The sequence below is a fragment of the Zingiber officinale genome, chromosome 9B (assembly GCF_018446385.1).
Source record: "Zingiber officinale cultivar Zhangliang chromosome 9B, Zo_v1.1, whole genome shotgun sequence".
NCBI lineage: Eukaryota > Viridiplantae > Streptophyta > Magnoliopsida > Zingiberales > Zingiberaceae > Zingiber > Zingiber officinale.
In genome coordinates, this window is record NC_056003.1 from 110509707 (window position 1) to 110530438 (window position 20732).

The 20732-nt window shown below is 39.5% G+C and overlaps 2 protein-coding genes and 1 long non-coding RNA gene across 8 annotated transcripts; 2 read left to right on the forward strand and 1 right to left on the reverse strand.

Moving 5' to 3' along the window:
* Nucleotides 1-9666: 9666 nt before the first annotated feature.
* On the forward strand, nucleotides 9667-14757 carry LOC122023907 (3beta-hydroxysteroid-dehydrogenase/decarboxylase-like). Of its 4 annotated transcripts, none has more exons than XR_006123252.1 (12): nucleotides 9667-10092; nucleotides 11433-11522; nucleotides 11676-11809; nucleotides 11907-12077; nucleotides 12409-12531; nucleotides 12593-12672; nucleotides 13044-13242; nucleotides 13336-13432; nucleotides 13504-13678; nucleotides 13799-13955; nucleotides 14027-14167; nucleotides 14259-14278. XR_006123252.1 is itself a non-coding variant. In XM_042582331.1 (12 exons), the coding sequence occupies exons 1-11, from the start codon at nucleotides 9855-9857 to the stop codon at nucleotides 14123-14125; spliced, it is 1536 nt and encodes a 511-aa protein (XP_042438265.1). In that variant the 5' UTR covers nucleotides 9667-9854; the 3' UTR covers nucleotides 14126-14167; nucleotides 14259-14757. The 4 variants fall into 4 exon arrangements, 2 of the variants coding, with proteins under 2 accessions (XP_042438265.1, XP_042438264.1); XR_006123253.1 differs by having other exon boundaries at nucleotides 14034-14167; nucleotides 14259-14277; XM_042582331.1 differs by having other exon boundaries at nucleotides 14054-14167; nucleotides 14259-14757.
* Nucleotides 14758-15696: 939 nt separating this feature from the next.
* LOC122023414 (probable lipoxygenase 6) lies at nucleotides 15697-20274 on the reverse strand. Its single transcript, XM_042581506.1, has 9 exons — nucleotides 19899-20274; nucleotides 19237-19529; nucleotides 18741-18978; nucleotides 18004-18327; nucleotides 17724-17809; nucleotides 17552-17659; nucleotides 17162-17466; nucleotides 16814-17080; nucleotides 15697-16714 (listed from the first exon to the last, which is right to left on the reverse strand). The coding sequence occupies exons 1-9, from the start codon at nucleotides 20272-20274 to the stop codon at nucleotides 15943-15945; spliced, it is 2769 nt and encodes a 922-aa protein (XP_042437440.1). The 3' UTR covers nucleotides 15697-15942.
* On the forward strand, nucleotides 16971-20503 carry LOC122023415. 3 transcript variants are annotated; one of them, XR_006123116.1, is made up of 6 exons: nucleotides 16971-17112; nucleotides 17190-17532; nucleotides 17608-17880; nucleotides 17948-18349; nucleotides 19134-19721; nucleotides 19834-20503. It is a non-coding gene; the product is annotated as an uncharacterized LOC122023415 (long non-coding RNA). The 3 variants fall into 3 exon arrangements; XR_006123117.1 differs by having other exon boundaries at nucleotides 17608-17849; XR_006123118.1 differs by having other exon boundaries at nucleotides 17608-17833.
* Nucleotides 20504-20732: the final 229 nt, after the last annotated feature.

The following is a 20732-nucleotide window of genomic DNA, read 5'->3' on the forward strand; positions in this document are numbered from 1 at the left end:
TATCATATCGTCCACATATAAAGATAAAAGTATACGACCTGCACGTGTGCACTTGATAAATAAAGCTGAATTATGATTACTGGGATGAAAACCAAGCGAGGTAACCACCGTGGGGAACTTGTCAAACCAAGCACCTCTACACGTTGTCGTTCCGATCACTGGATCGTGCTACTCTAGGCAGTCTGTGCCCTAACGCTGTCGTCGATCTAGGGATTCCGGTGGCCAGATTTGAGGTATGCTCTAAACCTAGATCTGGATTTAAGAATTTGGGCTGCTAGCGTCGATCCACATCTCACAGTAGGTACCAGTCGACGATCCTCCTCTTATCTTTGGACCTTTTGTGTTGACTTTCTCGCTTGCAGATCCAAGCGGGGTAGCGGCTGCAGCCACCCGAGGAGTCATTGATAGTAGATCTAAAGGTTTCGTCTCCACCATTACACAGTTTCCTTCCTGGGTAGTATCAGCCATAGATCTCCAGCAGCAGGGCGTCAGCTAGCATTTTCCAACAGCAACTCTTCTTGGCAATAGGTCAACAAGGGAGGTCATATAGTAGGGTAAGATGATGGTAACTTGATTTTTGATTTGGTGTAAATCTGAATTGATTAAGGATAAGCGATCCAGAGGATTGTTGGAATTGGATCCTTATTTTAGCTTAATCTGAATTAATGCGGGTAATGTGGGATTAATTATTGGTTTCGGAATGTGATTTAGTTATATGTAACATATGTAATTAGATAAGTTACATATGTGATGCAGGACATTGATTCGGGAGAGGATCACAACGAGGGATCTATCTGATACGACCTTCATTTTTTAAGAGGATACCTTTGACTTATCTCTTTGATATTGTCATTTTGATATGCGTAGTAGGTTATATCTAGTAGTAATAATTATGTTTATATATGCCTTGGTATGTCACTACTTGATACCCGTAGTATGCCCTTATTGTTGTATGTTCTACATTATTGCTTATGTTATCTTGATTCTTGCATTGTGTACTTATATAGTGACATACCATGCATTATCGGATACAAGACTAGCTACTAGATATACTTGGCATGTGTACCTAGTGTTATTACTTGGTATGTGTACCTAGTGTTATTACTTGGCATATGTACCTAGTGTTATTACTTGGAATGTGTACTTAGGTTTATTACTTGGCATGTATACCTAGGTTTACTATCTGGCATGTGTACCTAGATCATTGTTATGGACTCGATTTTCCTTTTGGTACACATTATGAGGAGGCTGGTATTTTCATGAGTTACATGCTTAGTGTCATGTACTATATTGCATGATTGCATTCTGAGCGATTGTCGGCTCCATTGTTGTTGAGCACATCGCTAGTTACATGATCTGCATACACAACCACTCATGAGTTAGTGGTTTATCAGGCAGGGCGTGTGCAGTCTTGCTCTGTTAGAGCTCCGCTGGTCCGCTCATGGGTAGCGATGACTACAGCGTGGTAGCGGGCAGGGATCTCTTCTCTTGACTATGAGACAAGGAGATAAGAGCTTAGACTCCCCCACTATGTTTGGGGTAGGAGGATAGGTGTACTCCGACAGCATCCTGCCCACTCGATCACTCAGGAGTAGTGATGATAGAGCACACAGTTGTCATAGCCCTACCCACTTGGTCTCACCATCGCGTGTGAGATGGTTGACTGACGTCAGGGGTGATCATGTTATTTGCATCATATGCATGGATTATATTTATTGCTTGTGATTACTGCATTTTGGGTGCTACATTTTGGTGGTTGTATATGATTGACATGCATACAGGAGACGTGAGGTATTTGGTCTGACGACTCTTATATCCGCATAGAAGGTCATGGTGAGTACAGCTTCTCCTTTTGTTCAGTTTTTGCATTTCCTGTTATAGATCAGGAGACTGTACTGCATAATTATTAGTGATAGATATATCTTGCTATGCATGTCTGATTGATACCCGCTGAGTTCTTGAACTCACTCCGTTGATTTATTCCTTTTTCAAGTTGAAGCCGTCAGGAGGTTCCAGTTGCTAGTCTCCACATCGTGTCGACATGGTTTTCTATTTCGGACTTGTGTTTCCTTGTTTTGTGAACTACAGACTTGTGATGTGTAGTTATTAAACTCGTGTATTTTATATCGAGTTTTTGGTACTCTGCCCATGTTTTCCACTGCGATGGTTTTCCGTTGTAAGTTGTGCTTTCCTCGTTGTAGTGGAGTATGTTTTATTAAACTGCGTGGTTGTGTAGTAAGCTGGAGGCTGTATTATTATAAACTGCGTGGAATGTTTATTTATTTTATTGTATATGTTCCGGCCGTGTTGACCGAGGAGTGAGAGGCCCTGAGGGTTGTAGTAAAATTTCAGATTGTCGACAGTACGGGGGAGATGTTGTTAAAATTTTACCAACGAAAACTCTTCTGGGACGTAACACAAATACTAACCCACTTGAGGATATGATAGTACAGGATGAAAAAGTACAAGAACACAAATCCCTCCAAAAAGAAAGCACAGAATTAAGTACAATAAACAAATGTATAAGCAACATACCAAAACTTAGTAATCGTCCAAACTCCTTCCTACCACATGCAAATGTGCTTCAGCATGTCTTTACTCGATTTGAAAATCTTATTAAATAAAGTTGCAAAGGCAGTCTAGACAAAACCAAAACTTAAAATTCCATTGATAGCTCACAACACCAATCTTTGAAATGTAAGGTTTTAAAAGCTTCCATGAATATCTCACATAGAAGTCTTAAAATGGAAAGGCTTGTAAGAACTACCATTGATAGTTAATACATCAATCTTTAAAAAGAAGGTTATAGAATTTTCCAAATGATAGGGCTCAGAAAACTCTTTTCAATTGCACCCAAAAAAAAAAGAAAAATATCTTAAATCAACGGTTGTAAAGTCTTTCTAAAATGATCGGCTACATGTGCATATCTCCAAAAAGCTGTGCAACAGATGGGTACACACAAAGGAGTTCTTTAAAATAGTATTCAGAAATAATATTTCAGACTATCTTTAGTAATTTCTCTTAACAACTTTCCATAATATATACCATTAAAGCTAGTCAAGTAGAGTCCATAATATATACCATTAAAGCTAGTCAGTAGAGTATGAGATTTATGGCATAGGTCACAGATAGAGTCTAATATTCAAATGTAACTATAACTAATAGTTAATAGAAACGTAAAAAGAAAAATTGTACTGTTCATCATGAAGATCAATCTTTAGACTAGGGTTATAATCGAATCGAGCCGAACTCAAGCTCATGCTAGCTCGAGCTCGAGAAAACTACATAGGCTCGATTTGAGCTCGAGCTCGATTGATCTTGTGAGTTTGAGCTCGAGCTCGAGTCGAGCTCAAGCCAAGCTCGAGCCGAGCTCGAGCCTGACTTGAAAAAATAAATTAAAATCATATTCAAGTAGGGACTCAAACCGTAGACCTTAAATACATCAAATGACATGTTCTATCCACAAACTCTTCCTTAATTTATTCTTCATTTTAAAAGTAATAATAATTGTAATTATTAAAATATTAAATTAACCTACCTTGACAAGGCTCGACAAGCCCTTGAGCTAGTGTTAAATGAGCTTAAACTCAGTCAAATTCAAGCTCGAGTCGAGCTTTGTCAGAGCTGTTCAAGAACGAGTCGACTCATTTGCACCTCTACTCTGACCTTATTTCCTCAATTCAACTTGCATTTACAATAAGTTATATATCAAACTATATATATATTGTTGGAGCAATCCCAATGGTTCGTGGGACCATGTGTTTTGGTGTTTGGGCAAAGGGTTTAAGTTAGGATTACCCTTGTTATTTGATATGTGTACTTGAGTTGTGCAGGACTGCAGGTGACACATGTGATTCAGGTTGACGGTTTCGGGTCCGGTGAAGGATGGAGCATCCGAGGGACCGTGGACAAGGCAGCGAGGACAAGGGCCGAGGGAAGCGACTTCGAGGCATACGCGAAGGATGACATTGGGGACGAGCCGCGGGCTTGGATGCATCCGAGGGACGAGAGCCAAAGGAAGTATGCTTGAAGGCAAGAGGTCAAGGCTGCAAAGAAGAGTCAAATGAGTCGTGAGGGTACGAGTGCATGAGAGATTGTACTCGGAGTAAAATCCTAGTTTTAGGGTTTCACTGTAGCGTTACTGTAGTGCACTGTAGCAGTTACTGTAGCGTACTGTAGCAGTCGACTGGTGTATGGACCAGTCGACTGATGCACTGTAGCAGATAGCCGTTGAGAGAGCCGTTGGGCTGGCATCAGTCGACTGGTGCAAGGACCAGTCGACTGGTAACGGGCAAATCAGGTTCTGATTTGTTCTAAGCTCTATAAGAAGGAGCTTGGTATGGCCGGCCAAGGCGACGAAATTAGACTTGGTTAAAGTCTAATTAGTAGTCACCAAAGTGCTCAAGGTCTCTTGTGTCCAAGTGTTCTTGGTTGGTGTTGTGGTGAGGTTTCTCCACCCACAAGGAGGTTGAGCTAGCCGGAGTTGCCGGGGACTAATCCACCGACGGATTGAGGGATCGTCCACCTTACGGATACGCCGTGGAGTAGGAGCAAGTTATCTCCGAACCACGTAAACGAACGTGTTAGCGGTTTGCATTTCCATTCTTGTATTTAGTGTTTAGCTTTCTATTTGTGTTTGTTTGTATTCCGCTGCGCTAACATCATAGGAAGCAACGATTTGGGGGTGCCGTCTATCCAACCCCCACTTCAAGACGGCCGTCCGATCTCCAACATATATATACCTGAGGTGCCATCTGATAAAAATAATATTAATATTTATAAAGGAAGAAAACTAAAATAAAAAAAAGGTAAAAAAAAAAAGGTATCATATATATGAGCCAATCAACTAAAGGGGGTGTACTTAGGAAAATAGAGGGCATATGGACACTTTTTTCTTGTAAAACTAGGTAATTATCTCTATAGGAAAGATTATCTCCTTGGAGAAGAAGGAAGAATCCTCGGAATTCTGAAGAAATGGAGATAGGTCATTCTATTCCATGATTTTAGTCAGCATTTCATCGGCAAGAGAGAAAAAATGAACCCGTGATCTTTTTTGGATAACGTTAGTTATCGCTGCCGTAGCCTCCAAGTAAAGACGGAATCAGATCGAGCGACTACTTTCTCCTGAACAATGAAATTGTCAAGTAGAAGATTGACTTCTTTGACGCAGAGGAGGAAGAGAAGAAAGGATAAAAGGATCAAGCCTCAAGCTGCTACTTCATATTTGGACAATAAAGAAATAGTGAGGATTCAAATTTTTTTCCACAAAAGAGGAAGGTAACTTTTGATCTTAAAAATTGCTTCTTTGTTAGCGAAAGGACACGAAACCAATAATTTAAATTAAAGCATGAAAAATGAAAATGCACTAGCATTCTCGCAAGGCAAAAACAAAAACAATTAGAAGGATTAGAAGAATTCAAAATTCATGGTTCTGTCCAAATTAACATCAAAAACCAATCTTTATACACCAATCATATAAATTATGAATTACAAATAAAACCAGAACTTCCGTCAAACAAAGTAAATCAGAGACGACAAAAAAAAAACTCACCAGATAGCTCTCTCTTCTGTCAAACCACAAACTATACGAAAAAGCACAAACGGATAATAGCAGGAAATAATTTAAAAGAAGTTATCCGCGGAAATATAGATTCTAGCGCAAGGCTAGGAGGATAACCTTGGTGTTCATGCCATGTGCAGACGTCCAAACTGTTAGTTAGAGCCCTAGAGTTGATCATTTGATGATTGTATGGACTCATGTATATCATATTTTTGTATATTAATAAAGGCATTGGTTTTTGGTTATTATGCTTATTTGTATTAGTGTCAGATAAAATAAGTATAGTAACGTCCTTGAGTAGAACGTTCATACCTATATCAATCGATTAGTTGAATCGATAGTGAGATGATATAGAGAACACTACTCTAAATCATTCCTAGTCGAGTATTAACATTCAGGGACAATGTTAATACAATAAGACTAGCATGTAGGTCAGCTCGATGACTTGATCTCACAAGTCATGGATATAGAGATATCAAGCTGACACATGGGTATGCATTAGAGAATGTATACTGAATGACCCGCCATGAGAAAGTATCATGGATCGTTATATGAGTGTCATATACTATCTCATGTGGCTATTAGTATGACTATTAGTCCTTAGACCTGAAGTCACCATAGATCCCTACATAAGGAGTTATGTACTTTAGTTTCGTCAAACGTCACCCGTAACTGGGTGGACTATAAAGGCGATTACTAGGTATATAACAAATTATGCAGAGGGATGTGAGTGATGTAGATGAGATATATCCCTCCTATATGACGGGAGAGACATCGATATTCTTGATAGAGTGAGACCACGAAGTATATGGCCATACCCAAATGAGTCAATATGAGATATTGAGCTCATTTGATTGAGTAAGTCTACTCGGAGTTCAAGATTTAGATTGGTCAGAGGATGACACGGTCTATGCCTCACATTGATCAATCTAGATGTCTAGGATAGAAGGACACTTGTCACATATTGTGAGGAGTCATAATTAGTAGTCACAAGGTGATGTTGGATCTCAACATTTCTTGTAACTTGGGTAGCAATGATGTATTGCTAGATGCCGCTCATTGCTTATGTTTTTAAAGGAGTTTATAACATTGCCAACGTTACAAGAACCTATTGGGTCACACACAAAGAACATGTGCATGGAGATTAGGTTCATATGATGAACCAATAGGATTAGATTCATATGATGAATCAAAGATTGGATTCAAATTAGACTTATTGAGTTAGACTCAATTAGATTCAATTGTTGAATGAGTCTAATTTAAATTTGATTCATGAGTCAATTTATATTAATGAATTGAGATTCATTAAATTAAAATTGACTTGAATCAAAGCTTGGATTTAACTCAACAAGGAAGAGCATTGGTCAAGTTTGACTTGACCAAATAGAGGTTGACACATCAAGTTTTGACTTGATGAATTGACACATCATGAGGATGACTCATCCTACATGGCATGCCACATCATCCCTTTATATAATGGTGTGCCACCTCATGGAGGTTACACACCATTAATCCTCTTAATGTGGCCGGCCACATTAATGTGGGGGTTACACATGTGGTGGCCGGCCACACTAAGTGAGGAGAGGGTTTCATTTGGTGGTAATTGAATGGTGTTCAATGCTTCTTCTTCCTTGGGTGCTTCTCCCTCTCTCTAGCCTGCTGATGGTCGTGGTTTCAAGGTGGAGAAGAAGTGAGAGTTGATTCCAAGCAACTAGGTGGTGTGAAGGTCACAAAAGGAGAGTACCTAGAGGAGTGTGTGAGTTCCTTTTCCCTTCTCTCCTTTCTCACCTTTTAGATCCAATCCAAGAGCCCTAGAAAGTGCTAGCACACTTGTGGGTTCTCCTCTCCATCTTTGAGTGGTAGAAGACCACTCCTTGTTCGTGTGGATACCGCTAGAGGATCGTTCGCTTGACGGTCTCGAGATCCGGCTACCTTTGGACGTTGCGGGATTGCGAAGGGCACGCATCAAGGGTAAATGTTTTTCCCTCGTAGATCTAAGAGTCGATTGTGTTTTAAACTCGTACTCGTATTTTTCGAAAGTTTTACCTTGCACGAGATCCGTGGCTTGGGCGATTCGGGGTTTCCGCGACACGAAAAGTGGTTTTCGCGGCCCGAAAAACCTAACACAAACTCCTCCCTTTGATATGCCATTTTTTTTGCCCTAGATCTGCTTCCTAGGATATGCTTCCTAGAGAGAGAACCATAAAGATGAAATGAAAAAGACGAAGGCTTTGAGATCACACCGTGAAGATGAGGATTTGGATGTATACTTCTTGGTTAACACTCTGTTTGGGAATAACTTAAGTCATGTAATTGAATTGAATTTCATTATGAATTGAATTCTATAAGGAATTGAATTCAATTCTCATGTTTGGAATGAATTGCAACTTAAGTTATGGAATTCTTATGTTTTACCATTTTATCCTTCTCTCTTTTTTCTTTTCTTTTTTTACAAAAAAGAGAGAATGAGGGCGCAATGGACATAATATGGAGAATTGAATTCCCTATCTAAATCACACATAAAGAGGTGTGATTTACTTTTGCCTTGTTTGATGGAATTGGAATTGAATTCCATATCAATTTTTAGCTAAAAAATCATTCCAAAGCATGGAATTCAATTCCAATTCTAAAAGGAATTGAATTTCATATCATTCCAAACAGGCTGTAAGGGTTTTCAGCCGAAGTGTTGTGGTTTTAGGTGTACGATTCTTAGGGTGTGTTTGGTTCAAGTTATCATGTATAATCTTGGTTATGTGATTACCAGGTAATCAGGTTATGGGGAATAAAACATAACCAAATGTTGTTTGGTTCAACTTAAGTAATGCAACAAAAACTTGTTTGTTTGAAGGTTTTAATAAATACCTTAATTTAATATTTTACCGTATTACCCTCAGTTACAAAATCAACTATACATAATATTATTATTATTATTATTATTTATTTTTTATGTTTTTTTTACTTTTCTTTTTCTTGTATATTTTTTTTACTTTTTTAATGTGTTTTTTTATATATTTTTTAATGTTTTTATATATTTTATATTATTCATATTTATATTTTTTTTTTATTTTTTTACATTTTTTAAATTTTAATTTTTATTTATTTTATTTTATTTTTAAATTTTTAATTTTTAATTTTTATAAATTTTTTTAATTTTTTTTTAAAAATTTATTTTTTTTTATTTTTAAAATTTATATATTTTTTTAAACATTCTTTTATTTTTTTTTACATTTTTTAATATTTTTTTTTTTTACATTTTTTCTCTTTTTTCCATGTTTTTCTTATCGGAGGGTATTTTTGGTATAAAAAATTCTTTAACCCCGTAATCAAGAAAAACCTTAGTTTTCTGAGGTTTTCCGATTCCGGGCTGCATGACCCTTTTGCTGACGTGTCGGGCATGGAACATTATTCAGGAATTATCGAATACCTAAACCAAATAAGGTTTTTATTGATAACATTGGATGGATAACCAAGGTTATCAAGAATAATCTCGAACCAAACGTATCGTGCCCCAATTTCTGACATGAGTTTTGAGCCGGGAAAAACACAAGAGGTTTAATTTCATTTATAACGATTTATAACTGTTGTCTTATTATCACAACAACGATGCATAAATCGTTGTTCTAAGCGTTTAAAAATATTCTCATTTACACTGATTCATTTAACTATTGTTCCAATTATTGTTAAGATTAAAAAAAATTTAATGATAATAATTTTAGAAAATTATTGTAAAATACGTTGTTATTTTAAAAAATTATTACACAATGGATAATATAAAATCGTTATCTTTTATATTATATAGCAACACAAAGATAAGGCAACGATTTTCTCACAATTTTATATTAGTATGAATCAAATATCAAAATCTCAACTTAAATCAACTTAAATTTAATCGACGATCCATTCCGATTGCATCAATAATTTTGAATAAATAAAAAATGGGTACCCGAGAGAAATCCGGGAACACAATTTCAGAATTGAGAATTCTGAAGATACTTTTGAATTGTTGATTTAGTGAGGGATTTTAGACATTTTGAAAATTACAACGCCCTTTGGACATCTCCAGTGGAGATTTGAAAACTATTGGCTCTTTGGATATTAATGGCAGCGTGGTTGGACTCGGGTCGGTTTGGTTTAACACTGGTGTGACAGAGTGGATGCCTCTCGCTAATATGGTAGTCCCTTAATGCCGTAAAGACGGTAACAAACGGCGTCCTTCCCGATCCCATCGTCATCGTCCCCGTCGATCGAGGCCATTATCAAGGGTTGGCACTTGGAGCGAAGCGACAGATTGAGGATGGGCGGCGGCGGAGCGGAGCGATGGTGCGTGGTCACCGGCGGCCGTGGCTTCGCTGCCCGGCACTTGGTCGAGATGCTTCTCCGCTCTGACGACTGGTGCGTCCGCGTCGCTGATCTCGCACCGTCCATCTCGCTTGAGGCCCACGAGGAGGCCGGTGTCCTAGGCCGCGCACTCCGATCTGGCCGCGCCGCCTACGTGTCCGCCGATCTCCGCAATAAGGCACAGGTCGTTAAAGGTGAGTGACATCGTTACCTGAATCTGCTGTTGTGGGAGCATCCGTCAGTCTCCTGTCTTGATCTATGATGGTTCCATTTATTTTGGGCTTTATTGTCGATTGAGTTTCGATTTTGCTAAACCTTCGATCTGAGGTTCTTCTTTAGCTACTTAATGGACCAGATCCTCTCTTACAATTTCATAGTTGGAACTGGCGGAACTCGATTCTTTAATTATAAGCTCGATACCGTTACATCCCTGCGCTTAGGAGTCGATTGAGTTTCGATTTTGCTAAAGCTTCGATGTGAGGTTTTTCTTTAGCTACTGAATGGACCAGATCCTCTCTTACAATTTCATAGTTGGAACTGGCGGAACTCGATTCTTTAATTATAAGCTTGATACCGTTACTTCCCTGCTCTTAGGGTACACTCTATACTGCTTTAGGAGTTTAATAAAGTAAACTGATGTTTGTTCAGAGTTTGTGTTGATAAATCAGCGTTGAATGCTCAAAGTTCTTGCATGTTTCTAGCTGTCAGTTCGCCCGAACCATATGGGACTTCCAAGGAGTTGAGAAACATGAGATAATAGCCTCTAGAGCAGCCAGTTGAAGATATGAAACCACTGCAACTGCCACTTGTTTTTTAACATTTCAACTGCTAGACAACTGATATTCGATTAGTGTGTATGTTACTCAGAGTTAGAATTATTTCGGGGATGCACTATAAATGTTATTTTATATGATAAATGAAATGGGATGCTGTACCTTGATTAACAGGAAAAAACTATATTAATTTTTGCATATTAGTCTCTTTGTTTATTTGGCCGTGGCGTTGAAGCTGAATTAGCAGGTATTGGTTCCTTGAAGAACTAGAGACATTCCATTTTTAGACATTTTTGTAACTTATAGTCAATCTTCAGTTTTCTTCGGTGACTTAATCTCACCAGATGAATATAAGACTAGCAAGGCTCTAACGTTCCTTCTGACTCACTTGTGCAGCTCTAGTCATGGAATAGCTTCTGTGGTGGTAAAAGAAAATTGATCTTTCTTCAACTAGGGAGCATCTTCCTTTTATCTTTTGTCTTGAAATGTTGTCATATTTTGAGTACAATATAATCAACCTGGATGGCAAACCTCAAGTTAAAGGAGAATTGGTGAACTAGATTGCAATAAGAAAAATAGACTGTACATTTTCCTTCTTGAATTTCTTGCTGTGCAAGGGTATTTTGTTCCCCTTTTTTGTTTCTGTTCATCATACTAGTTTTCCAATAGTTATCCAATGTAAGAATAAAGATACTCTTTTAATTATTTTAGCCGAATGATCTCACTTACAATTGCTATTTCTTGGTGATTTCCTTTTACAGCATTTGAAGGAATTGAAGTTGTCTTTCACATGGCTGCTCCTGATTCATCTATCAACAACTACCAGCTTCATTTCTCTGTGAATGTTGATGGTTAGATTTCATGTCTCTGTTGATTTTAGCACTCTAATTTAGCATAAATGCTAGACTGAGTAAAACCTGTGTTAGCACATGCTCAGAACAATTTTTACACATTATTGGTTAACCTTGATGTTCTTGCAATGAGAATTACTTACGCATTTTCAGGTACCAGAAATGTTATTGATGCGTGTATTGAATGCCAAGTGAAGAGACTAATCTATACTAGTTCTCCTAGTGTGGTGTTTGATGGTGTTCATGGAATTTTCAATGGGGAAGAATCACTTCCATATCCAGAGAAGGTTCTATTTAAATTATTATCTTTCCTGGAAAAGGGATCATTTTTTTTGTTTGCGCATTTATCATGTTCTGATTCTCGATTACTTTCCAACATTCTAGTTCAATGATTCATATTCAGAGACTAAAGCAGAAGGAGAAAAATTGATTTTAAAAGCTAATGGCAGGAATGGGCTTTTGACATGTTGTATAAGACCTAGCAGTATATTTGGCCCTGGTGACAGATTGTTGGTGCCTTCACTAGTTGCTGCTGCAAAGGCTGGCAAGAGTAAGGTAAAAAATATTCAACCTATTTGAGAAAATTTTCAAGCAGTTGTGTTTCAGTTTGCAATTAAGATTTGTTTTTCCTGTTTTTCCTTGAGCAATCTAGTTCTTAATTGAACAAGAAGTCAAGGATTTTGCTGTTTCAATCATTGATTTTCTGCAGCCAAATCTGACTCTGAAGTACATAAAATTCATAAATATATATATGGTAGTTAAAAAAAAAACTCTTTCTACTAGTTCGCCAGATGTCCCTGATCTGATTGGTTGCCATAATGTGTTAGTGCTCTTCAATCAGTGTGTTGTTACTGATCAATATCCTCTTTTTTCCCTTCCATATCAGTTTATCATTGGTGATGGGAATAATCTGTATGACTTCACATATGTAGAAAATGTGGCATATGCCCATATATGTGCTGAGCGCACTCTATCCTCTGAAGAAGGTGCTAAGCAAGCTGCAGGGCAGGTATATCCTTTCTTGTCTTTTGTTTCTGTGACAGTACCAGTAACATACTTTTTTACTGCAGGCCTATTTCATAACAAATGGAGAACCAATAAAATTTTGGGAATTCATGTCATTAATACTAGAAGGTCTTGGATATGAAAGGTATAGTTTTTGTGATGATAAAGTCACTTCCTACCTCCTTAGTTGCTTTATTTTGTTAAGCTCCCCACTTCAAGGAAGTTTTATAGCATAGACTATTTATTACACAGTGGAAAAAGCGTATTTATAGTAAAGATGGATAGGCATTGACCATTTCGTTCTTTTTTCATATGCTAAATCATATATGTACTTTAGCTAAGATTAAAAAATTGTTACTAGAAGATGATGATATTGGAAAGGAAAATATAATAAAATGTTGAATTCATTTATTCCATGATCTTCTTCTTTGGTTCCTCCTGTTCTTCTCCGCTAACATGTAAGATTTGTGCTTTTCCCTTTTCTTTTGATAATTATCATGAGTTTTTTAATTGCAGGCCAAATATCAAACTTCCTGTTTCTTTTATGATGCCAATTGCTCACTTGGTAGAATGGACATACAAGATCTTTTCACAGTATGGGATGCCTGTGCCCCAGCTGACACCTTCAAGAATTAGACTTTTGTCATGCAATAGGACTTTCAGCTGTTCAAAAGCTAAAGATCATATTGATTATGAGCCTATTGTGTCTCTTAAGGTTTCCAACTGAACTCATTTGACCTCTTATCTATCATTGCATAGGTCTCACTGTTTCTGTTGTTATATGGGATGTTCTCTTTTGTGAACATAGGATGGTATCCAAAGAACAATTGAGTCATGCTCTCATCTTAAAGCTGAGCAGAAAAAGAGAACTTCTAAAGTTTATACCTATTTGGGTGGTGGAAAAGGTATGGATGAACTAACAGCAGATTCATTTACTTGATGGCTTTACTGACAGATACCTCCATTCTGTTTTCAGTTGCTGACACACTTCTTTGGAAGGATAAGAAACAATCATTCACAATGTTGCTTCTGTTTGTTGCCCTATATAACTACTTTTTCGCAAATGGATATACAATGATTACAGCAGTGGCAAAGCTAGTCTCAGTTGTTGCATTGTTCTTGTTTATTCATGGCGCTTTGCCTTCAAAAATGTATGAGTTTTTTTTTTTATAAATTTCATTGCATGTTATGATTTACCTCTATTATCTTTTAGCTTCCTCTTTGGTTTCAGTATTTCCAGTTATTAAACTTTTCTATATGGTTGTCTGCAGATTAGGGTATAATATTCAGAAATTGTCACCTTCGTATTTCGAATTGTCAGAAGAGCAGGCACGTAGGCATGCTCATTCAGCTACCCATATATGGAACAATGGAATTGTCATATTGCGCTCACTTTGCAAGGGAAAGGATTGGGCATTGATGTTTAAGGTTTGTCTTACTATATTTTGTTAATTTTTTGCTCCCTAAATTTCCTTTACAATTTACATTGCTCTAATAAGATTCTAGATTTCTCAACCAAAATTTAGCTGAAGGGGGGTCCAGAAAATATTTGTCTTGTGTGGAAATCAAACAGGTGGTTTTCTTGTTATTATTTCTGAATGTCCTTGGATACATGTCGCCGCAGACAATCTATAAATTAGGTAAACAATAGTTTTTTCAACTTATTATACTTAAACGTTGCCATGCTCCTAGTTGTTGATGTAACAAAGAAGTTCTTTGATTTTGTTGCAGGGCTTGCTATAGCTTTCTTTGGTTTGTATGTTTATGATAGATGGGAAGATGAGATCGACAAGCATATTAAGGATGCATACTCCCATGTCAGAAAGTTGACATCGAAGGTTCCCCGAGGCCCTTGAGGCACTAGTGATGTTGGCCACTGCTGGTTTTGTCTGCAGAATTTGATTACATCATGTTCCAACTTTGCTTAGACGGAGGGAGCTTGAACTCATCTGGGAACTTTGCTGCATAATATTTTCTCAATGATGGGTCCTTTGTTGAACTTTACCCAATCATGGTAGAACTGTGCATTTTCAGGGCACTTGTTTTATGGTTGCCCTTTGCAAATTCTTCTATCAAGTGTTTTCTTTTATTTGGAAAACAAAGGCCCAGATACATGGATGCGAAGTAGAGGAAAACAAAAGAAACTATTAGAGAAGAATTTGAGGGATGAAATGTGTTTTGCTATGAAGGTATAAGTTTTTTCAATCAAGTGGTTTCTTTGAAAGCAAAATGAAGCCACAATAGTTGCTAATTGGAGCAAAGGTAAAACCGTGCTTTAGCAGCTCTTCGAGACGGTTTCATACTTCCTTATGGGTTCGTCGCAATAATTGATAATGAATATGGGTGATGAGGGCAAAGCACTCTTTCAATCTAGTTTAGGGATGACAATGGGGTGAGTTGAAATCTAGATCTGTAGCAAATCTGTTTCAGCGGAATGGGTTTAAACCTACATAAATGAGTCTCAGTTGAATTCGGGACAAATCTTGGATTTAATCAGACTTGCTCGTATAATTTTTTTTTATTAATTGTTAATTAAATAAAAATTGATAATTAATTTTTAATTGAATTTAAATTGATGGAGTTTAATTTGTAATCATATTTTTTTATTATAAAATATTATCAATATAAATGTTGAAAATAAATTTAATGTTTAATTAATTTTTAAAATTTTTATTTTATATTTTAAAAATAAAAAATAAATATGATAGATTTAACGGGTCTAATCCGGATCCATCGACTGGGTTCATGAGGCGGGATGGGTCCAAAGAGAGGTGGGGTGAGTCACGAGTTTAGTTAATTCCATCTCAATTCGATCTGTTGTCGTGTCTAATCTAAATTAATGAATATCATGTGTCTAATCTAAGTCAATGAATATCATTTTATCTTGTAGTGCCTTTCATAAAATCTTTTTTTATGAGGAATATTAATCCCATGACCTGATGTATAAATAAGTTTAATTTTCTCAAATTGATTTGTTAATAACTTAGTTTACCATGGTTATAAATATGTTTTGAAAATTCTAAAATTCTCTACTTAAAATATAATAATATTGACATTGCCCTAGACTATTTTTTACATTTATTTATGTTGATGGTGCTAATTATTTTATATCATTACTCAGCCGAGTTTATTTTTTGGTTTACTTTTTATTTCTATGCACCACATTGTATTGTCATACAAAAATAATGTATTTCTTTATTATATAACATAAATCATTATATACATTATTTATTAATTTAACAGATTTAAAAATGAATTCAAATCTTAAATATCCACCGTCTATAATGATGTCTATGTTGCATCGAATGGCTATAACTATCTATCGGTTAATTTGTCGTCATCCAAAGGAACTGCAAGCTCTTACTTACAAAGATGGATGGATGTTCCTGTCACCACCCAGTGGAGTTACCTCCTATTATATGGACACGCTATTCGGCACACCCCGTCCCGTAACACCGGGTCCTGAACTCGGTGCCAGCAACTCATAGGGCAGCACCCCAGCTCCGCACCGATTCCGCCGACTCGGGTCCGCGTTCCGGCTCTCGATCTCCTCCTCCGCGGCCGCCACCTCCGCTGCGAATGCTCTGTATACCGCCGCGGCTTCCTCGTCCGCCGTCCACGCGGCGGCGCCGTCCCTCGTCCCCCCGAGGTACTCCTCGTCCGGTGAGTGCGTCGAGAGCGTGTCGACCACCGCCATGAACTTGGTCGCCTGCAGCACGCTGGGCATGGAGGAAAGGAAGAAACAGTGAGGGTCGGCGAGGAAGGCCTTGTATTCGTCCGCGTCTCGATCGGGGTCCGGGACGAGCCGCCGCATCAGCGGGGGGCGATTCGGGACGTAGCCACCGAGGGGATACTGGCCGAAGTTTAGGGCGGCGTGCTGGGCGGATGCTATCCAGACGAGGGTGGTGAGCAGCGCGACGAGGTCGGACGCGGTGTCCAGCGGCGACCACCACGAGGCGTGGCGGTGGTCCTCGTGACCGACGTTGACGCACTCATGGTACCACGCCTGGAGTTCCGAGTCTGAGCGGACTCGGTTGGGGTCCGACTCCGGGTAGTAGATCTGGACGTAGGCGCCAACGAAGCGGGTGATGGCGGACCAGAGAAGCAGGCCGTCGTCGGCGTAGGGATAGTCCGGGAGGATGAGGCGGAGGCCGTGCGGCTGCGTGTGGTCTGCAACTGCCACGCCCCTGAAATTTCGCACAAGTATTTGTTAAAAGTCCGCTGAGAGTGTAGATTGGATTGAAGACGACAAGATCCGGTGTGGTAGTGGTAGGAAGAGGACGTGCCTTCGGATGAGATCAGCCGGCAACCCTTCGAGGTCAAACCTCCAGTGGTGCTTGTAATAGGCGGAGCTCATCTCCATGCCTATGGGGCCGGGAGTGAAGCAGGACTCTATGACGCCATCGGCATTGATCAGGCTCTGTCGCGCCAGCGCATTGATCTCCAACGTGTACCGCATGTGCGGGTGCAGAAGCTTGAACACCGGATGCATCGTGCTCAGCTGCCTGTGCGCTGCCAATATGAACGGCTCCATCGTCGCGTGCGTCTTCAACCTACGCCATGAACAGGAACCCCTCAGCTAAAGGTGAGAGGTTGTTACAACTTTGAGTGATGAAGTCGGTACATTTTCATACCAGTGGTTGACGAGTTGATGAACACCAGCGTCGTTTGAGCAGACATGGGCCTTGCCGAGCATCCACAGCCAATTGGTAGTAGCATCACGGGGCGGCATCAACACCATGCTGGGACGGGATGCGCCTGGTTGCCGGGGAGGGAGTCCAAGCTCGATTGCGATCGGTTTCAGTGTCCCAATGGGGGTCAAAAAGAAGAGGGTCCTCGTAGCGTATGCTTTCCGGCCATCCATCATGTTGATTCTGTCCACGAATGGCAGGTATATATCGTGGAAGTCCAACATGAACAGCTTCCCTTCCTCCACAGCCTTTTTATTGTATTAATAACATGACAAGGGTCAGCTGTAAGCGAAATGCTGTGAAAGATGAACATGGTAATGCACTTTGTTTCACCTGTTGGACTGTCAACCCCTCGAGTTGACCTCTTATGTGAGCTTCCGTGATTGCAGATTCAGGCGGGCCATAAATTGCAGGGTCAAGATTGCTTAATGGAGGGAACGACTGTGCCATAATAGCCTTGTCATTGTTTGCAACTCAGTTCAATATACAAGTGATGTGGGGTTACCTGAAGCCTCTCTATGTTGACAGGGTTGATCCCTGCAACCGCTTGCCGAGCAAATTCATCATCCCGGAGCCATGCAAACTTATCCTCTACAGTGCAAACCACATGAGCATGTCAGCATGAGAACTGGTTCTTGTTACATACCAAAATCACTCATTAGGTTTGTTCTTTCTGTTGCAATTTGATCATTTTCAATGAATTTAACTAGTTAATTTTGATCTCGATAGGATATTAATGTTAGACTGCGAGAAAGTCATGACAAGGAGCATGTTGCTTCACTTACTTGTGAGGATGCTTGGGGTGTCATATCGAAGCAGACCCTCGCTCGATTCTTGTATCTTTTTAACGAATGGGAGCTTCTTGAGGAGATGTTCCTGGAGGCCAAGCTTCAGGATGAGGCCCTCCTTGTAGAGGTTGTCGATGTGGTGGAACCCTTTGAAGTCATGGTTATCAGCAGAGATGGATGCAATGAGTGACGGGATGAAGCTGTGCAGCACAGCCTTGAGCCTTCCGGCTGCGAAGGCTCCCTGTTTTAGCTCCTCGAATGCCTCGTCGCGTGGCACGTAGATCGGATTTGGCTTCTCAACTCGACTCTCAGCTAGCATGTCTGTGCCATGAAATGATGCACGGTAAGTTGTTTCCTGACTACGCATTAATATCAAGGAGTTACTCTCTATGAACTTCACTTTTTTTCTGTCCAAGTGTTTGTTAATTATCAATACATGAATACAACTTTTGGTGAATCTGAAGGTGTAAAACTGACAGAATCAGACAAGCATCTGAAAGGGAATAGTTTCTAGATGATATGCACGTTGTTCCCTAAAAGATTGCTTTTTAAGACAATAATTTAGTCACTCATTTATGGTGGGCCAAGTCGATATATAATCCATCGATCATCCTCTAAATTTGATCTGTCACACGGACCACCACACTCAATGATTCTAAGGCTATACAGTCAACTCCAAGTCATGGAGTAATTTCCTGTTTGTACTGTAGAACAAGTTGTGTAAGAGAACTCACTTGTGTCGGTAGGAGGACGGCCAGTCCTGCATCGCCTTGGATATGGAATCTTCTCACCTCCGAGCGTTGGCCTTGCAAACTCAGATCCTCTGTCAGGATTGCCCAAGTCATTGTATGTTGCATAGTCAAATATTCTGTCTGATAACTTCCGAATGCCTTTTCCATCCCCTCTCAGCTCATTGAGCTCGATTTCCCTGAGTTCCTTGAGTCCTTCAGGTGTCTCAGATGGTAGATATGGCTGCACAACAAGTATCAGAATTCTTTATGATTAGATTTCTTCAATAACAGATGATGTGCTTAGAATGCCTCCTATTCTAAATCATGATTATTGAGCCTTAAAGATTTTGTTGTGTTTCAATCTTTTACAGAGAATTCTCTGGCTAATTTGGACAGGTCATTATAGATCCATTGAATTAAATGCCAAGGATAATGATATGTAACCATCGCATCAAATCAAATGGCTGTCAATAGCAAGCTAGAAAAATTTGGTACCGACCTTATTGCTGAAGAAAATTCTCTTCTTGGGGTGGTCCTTGGTGGATTGAACCCAAGAGTTGCAGGAGAAATGAACTGGTCCACACGAAGAGGTAGAGCCTTCTCCTTCGATGACTACACTCTCCAAGAAGAACTCTTTCTGGTGGCGGTTGATCACTGTGATTGCTCCTGGCTCCCCGAAGCTGGAGTCTACCGTGAAGTCTGCCGTGTACACCACACGCTCTCCCTTGACGTTCTTCTTCTCGAACCAGTCCTTGATCACTGTCGCTCCGCTCGTCTTTTGCTTTTTGGTTCCTATGTTACAGAAGCAAGCCCAAGAACAGTTAGCGAATTGCAGAGGGGAGATATGAAACAAGGTTTATCAATCATGGGGAAGCAGAAAGGAAAAAGGTTGTTTGCTCTTGCGAGAACAAAGAACAAAGTTCAAGATGCCTACTTTTGGGGAATTTGATCTCTCGATCATTGGGGATCTGCAGAGACTCTCTAGTTAGTAAAATAACTACATATACTGATTTTTGCTTTTAAAATCAAACTTTTATTCTATGAAAAAAATTGACTTTTTGTCTCTTTTTTGTGTATATTTTAAATCATCACGCAGGAGGAGATCAAGCAGCTCGAGGTTTATATGTAGGAACAAGCATCTTAAGATTTCACAAGGCTTACTCGGATGGATCCCGGTGCTGATGAGTTCCAACACCACATTCCGGCCAAACTTATCCGTAAGAGCATCAAGCTGGTTGACGATCGCTTCCTTGATATCCTCTTTGTGCTTCCTTCTCACGGTCAGCGCAGCCCTGAGCATGACTTTGTCCACCTTAGCCTGCTTCCCAACCACCATCTTGATCACATCCTCATTGATTGTTGCTTTCACCGGTGCTGCCACGGTCTTCGCCGACCTCAGCCTTCTCCTCCTGTCTTGGCCATCGGGGCAGATAGCAGGGAAGGCAAGTTTGTTCTGATTGCCTCTAAGCAAGAGGGATCCACTGCCGAGGAGGAAAGAAGGCTGGTGTAAACCCATGATCTGACTGCAAACAGCCATTCTTTCTTTGCAAAGAAAAGCAAAGAAAATATGGTTGCTTTCTTGCTGCCCTGTTCTTGGGAGAGACAGAGGAGGTGGTTCAGAGTTGGAAGAGGTAATATGTTGTTGTGTGTATGTAACATGTGGGATGGCATGTATATAAAGCTAACCCCACCCCGTTGATTTCTAGTCTCTTACCATGTGCACGTTTTTCAGTTTGATTGCAATTCGGATGACTTTAGCACCAAAAGGGAGGATTTTGTTTTATATGATTTGATTATTTAACTGAGGGACCAAGTCAATTGGGAGGAAAAAAGGAGGATGTTTCGTTGCAGTGGCGCGATGGCTGTGATTTCTTCTTTTCTCATGCCACAATATTTTGTTGATCTGTGACTCTTGAACTTCCGATCGTTTTAATATGTTTTCTGGTGATTATTTAACTGAGAATTTTCAAAGGTCAATTTTTGAGGGTTTTCTTA

Bases quoted from the DNA above. Each gene is read 5' to 3' on its own strand.
- LOC122023414 (XM_042581506.1), bottom strand. From the start codon at position 20,274: ATGGCTGTTTGCAGTCAGATCATGGGTTTACACCAGCCTTCTTTCCTC. The intron at 18,328-18,740 runs GTGAGTTCTCTT...TTCATGGCACAG, and splicing joins CCGTCCTCCTACCGACACAA to ACATGCTAGCTGAGAGTCGA. The intron at 17,810-18,003 runs GTAAGTGAAGCA...TTTGCACTGTAG, and splicing joins CACCCCAAGCATCCTCACAA to AGGATAAGTTTGCATGGCTC.
- LOC122023907 (XM_042582330.1), top strand. From the start codon at position 9,855: ATGGGCGGCGGCGGAGCGGAGCGATGGTGCGTGGTCACCGGCGGCCGT. The intron at 13,243-13,335 runs GTTTCCAACTGA...TTGTGAACATAG, and splicing joins AGCCTATTGTGTCTCTTAAG to GATGGTATCCAAAGAACAAT. The intron at 13,679-13,798 runs GTATGAGTTTTT...GGTTGTCTGCAG, and splicing joins GGCGCTTTGCCTTCAAAAAT to ATTAGGGTATAATATTCAGA.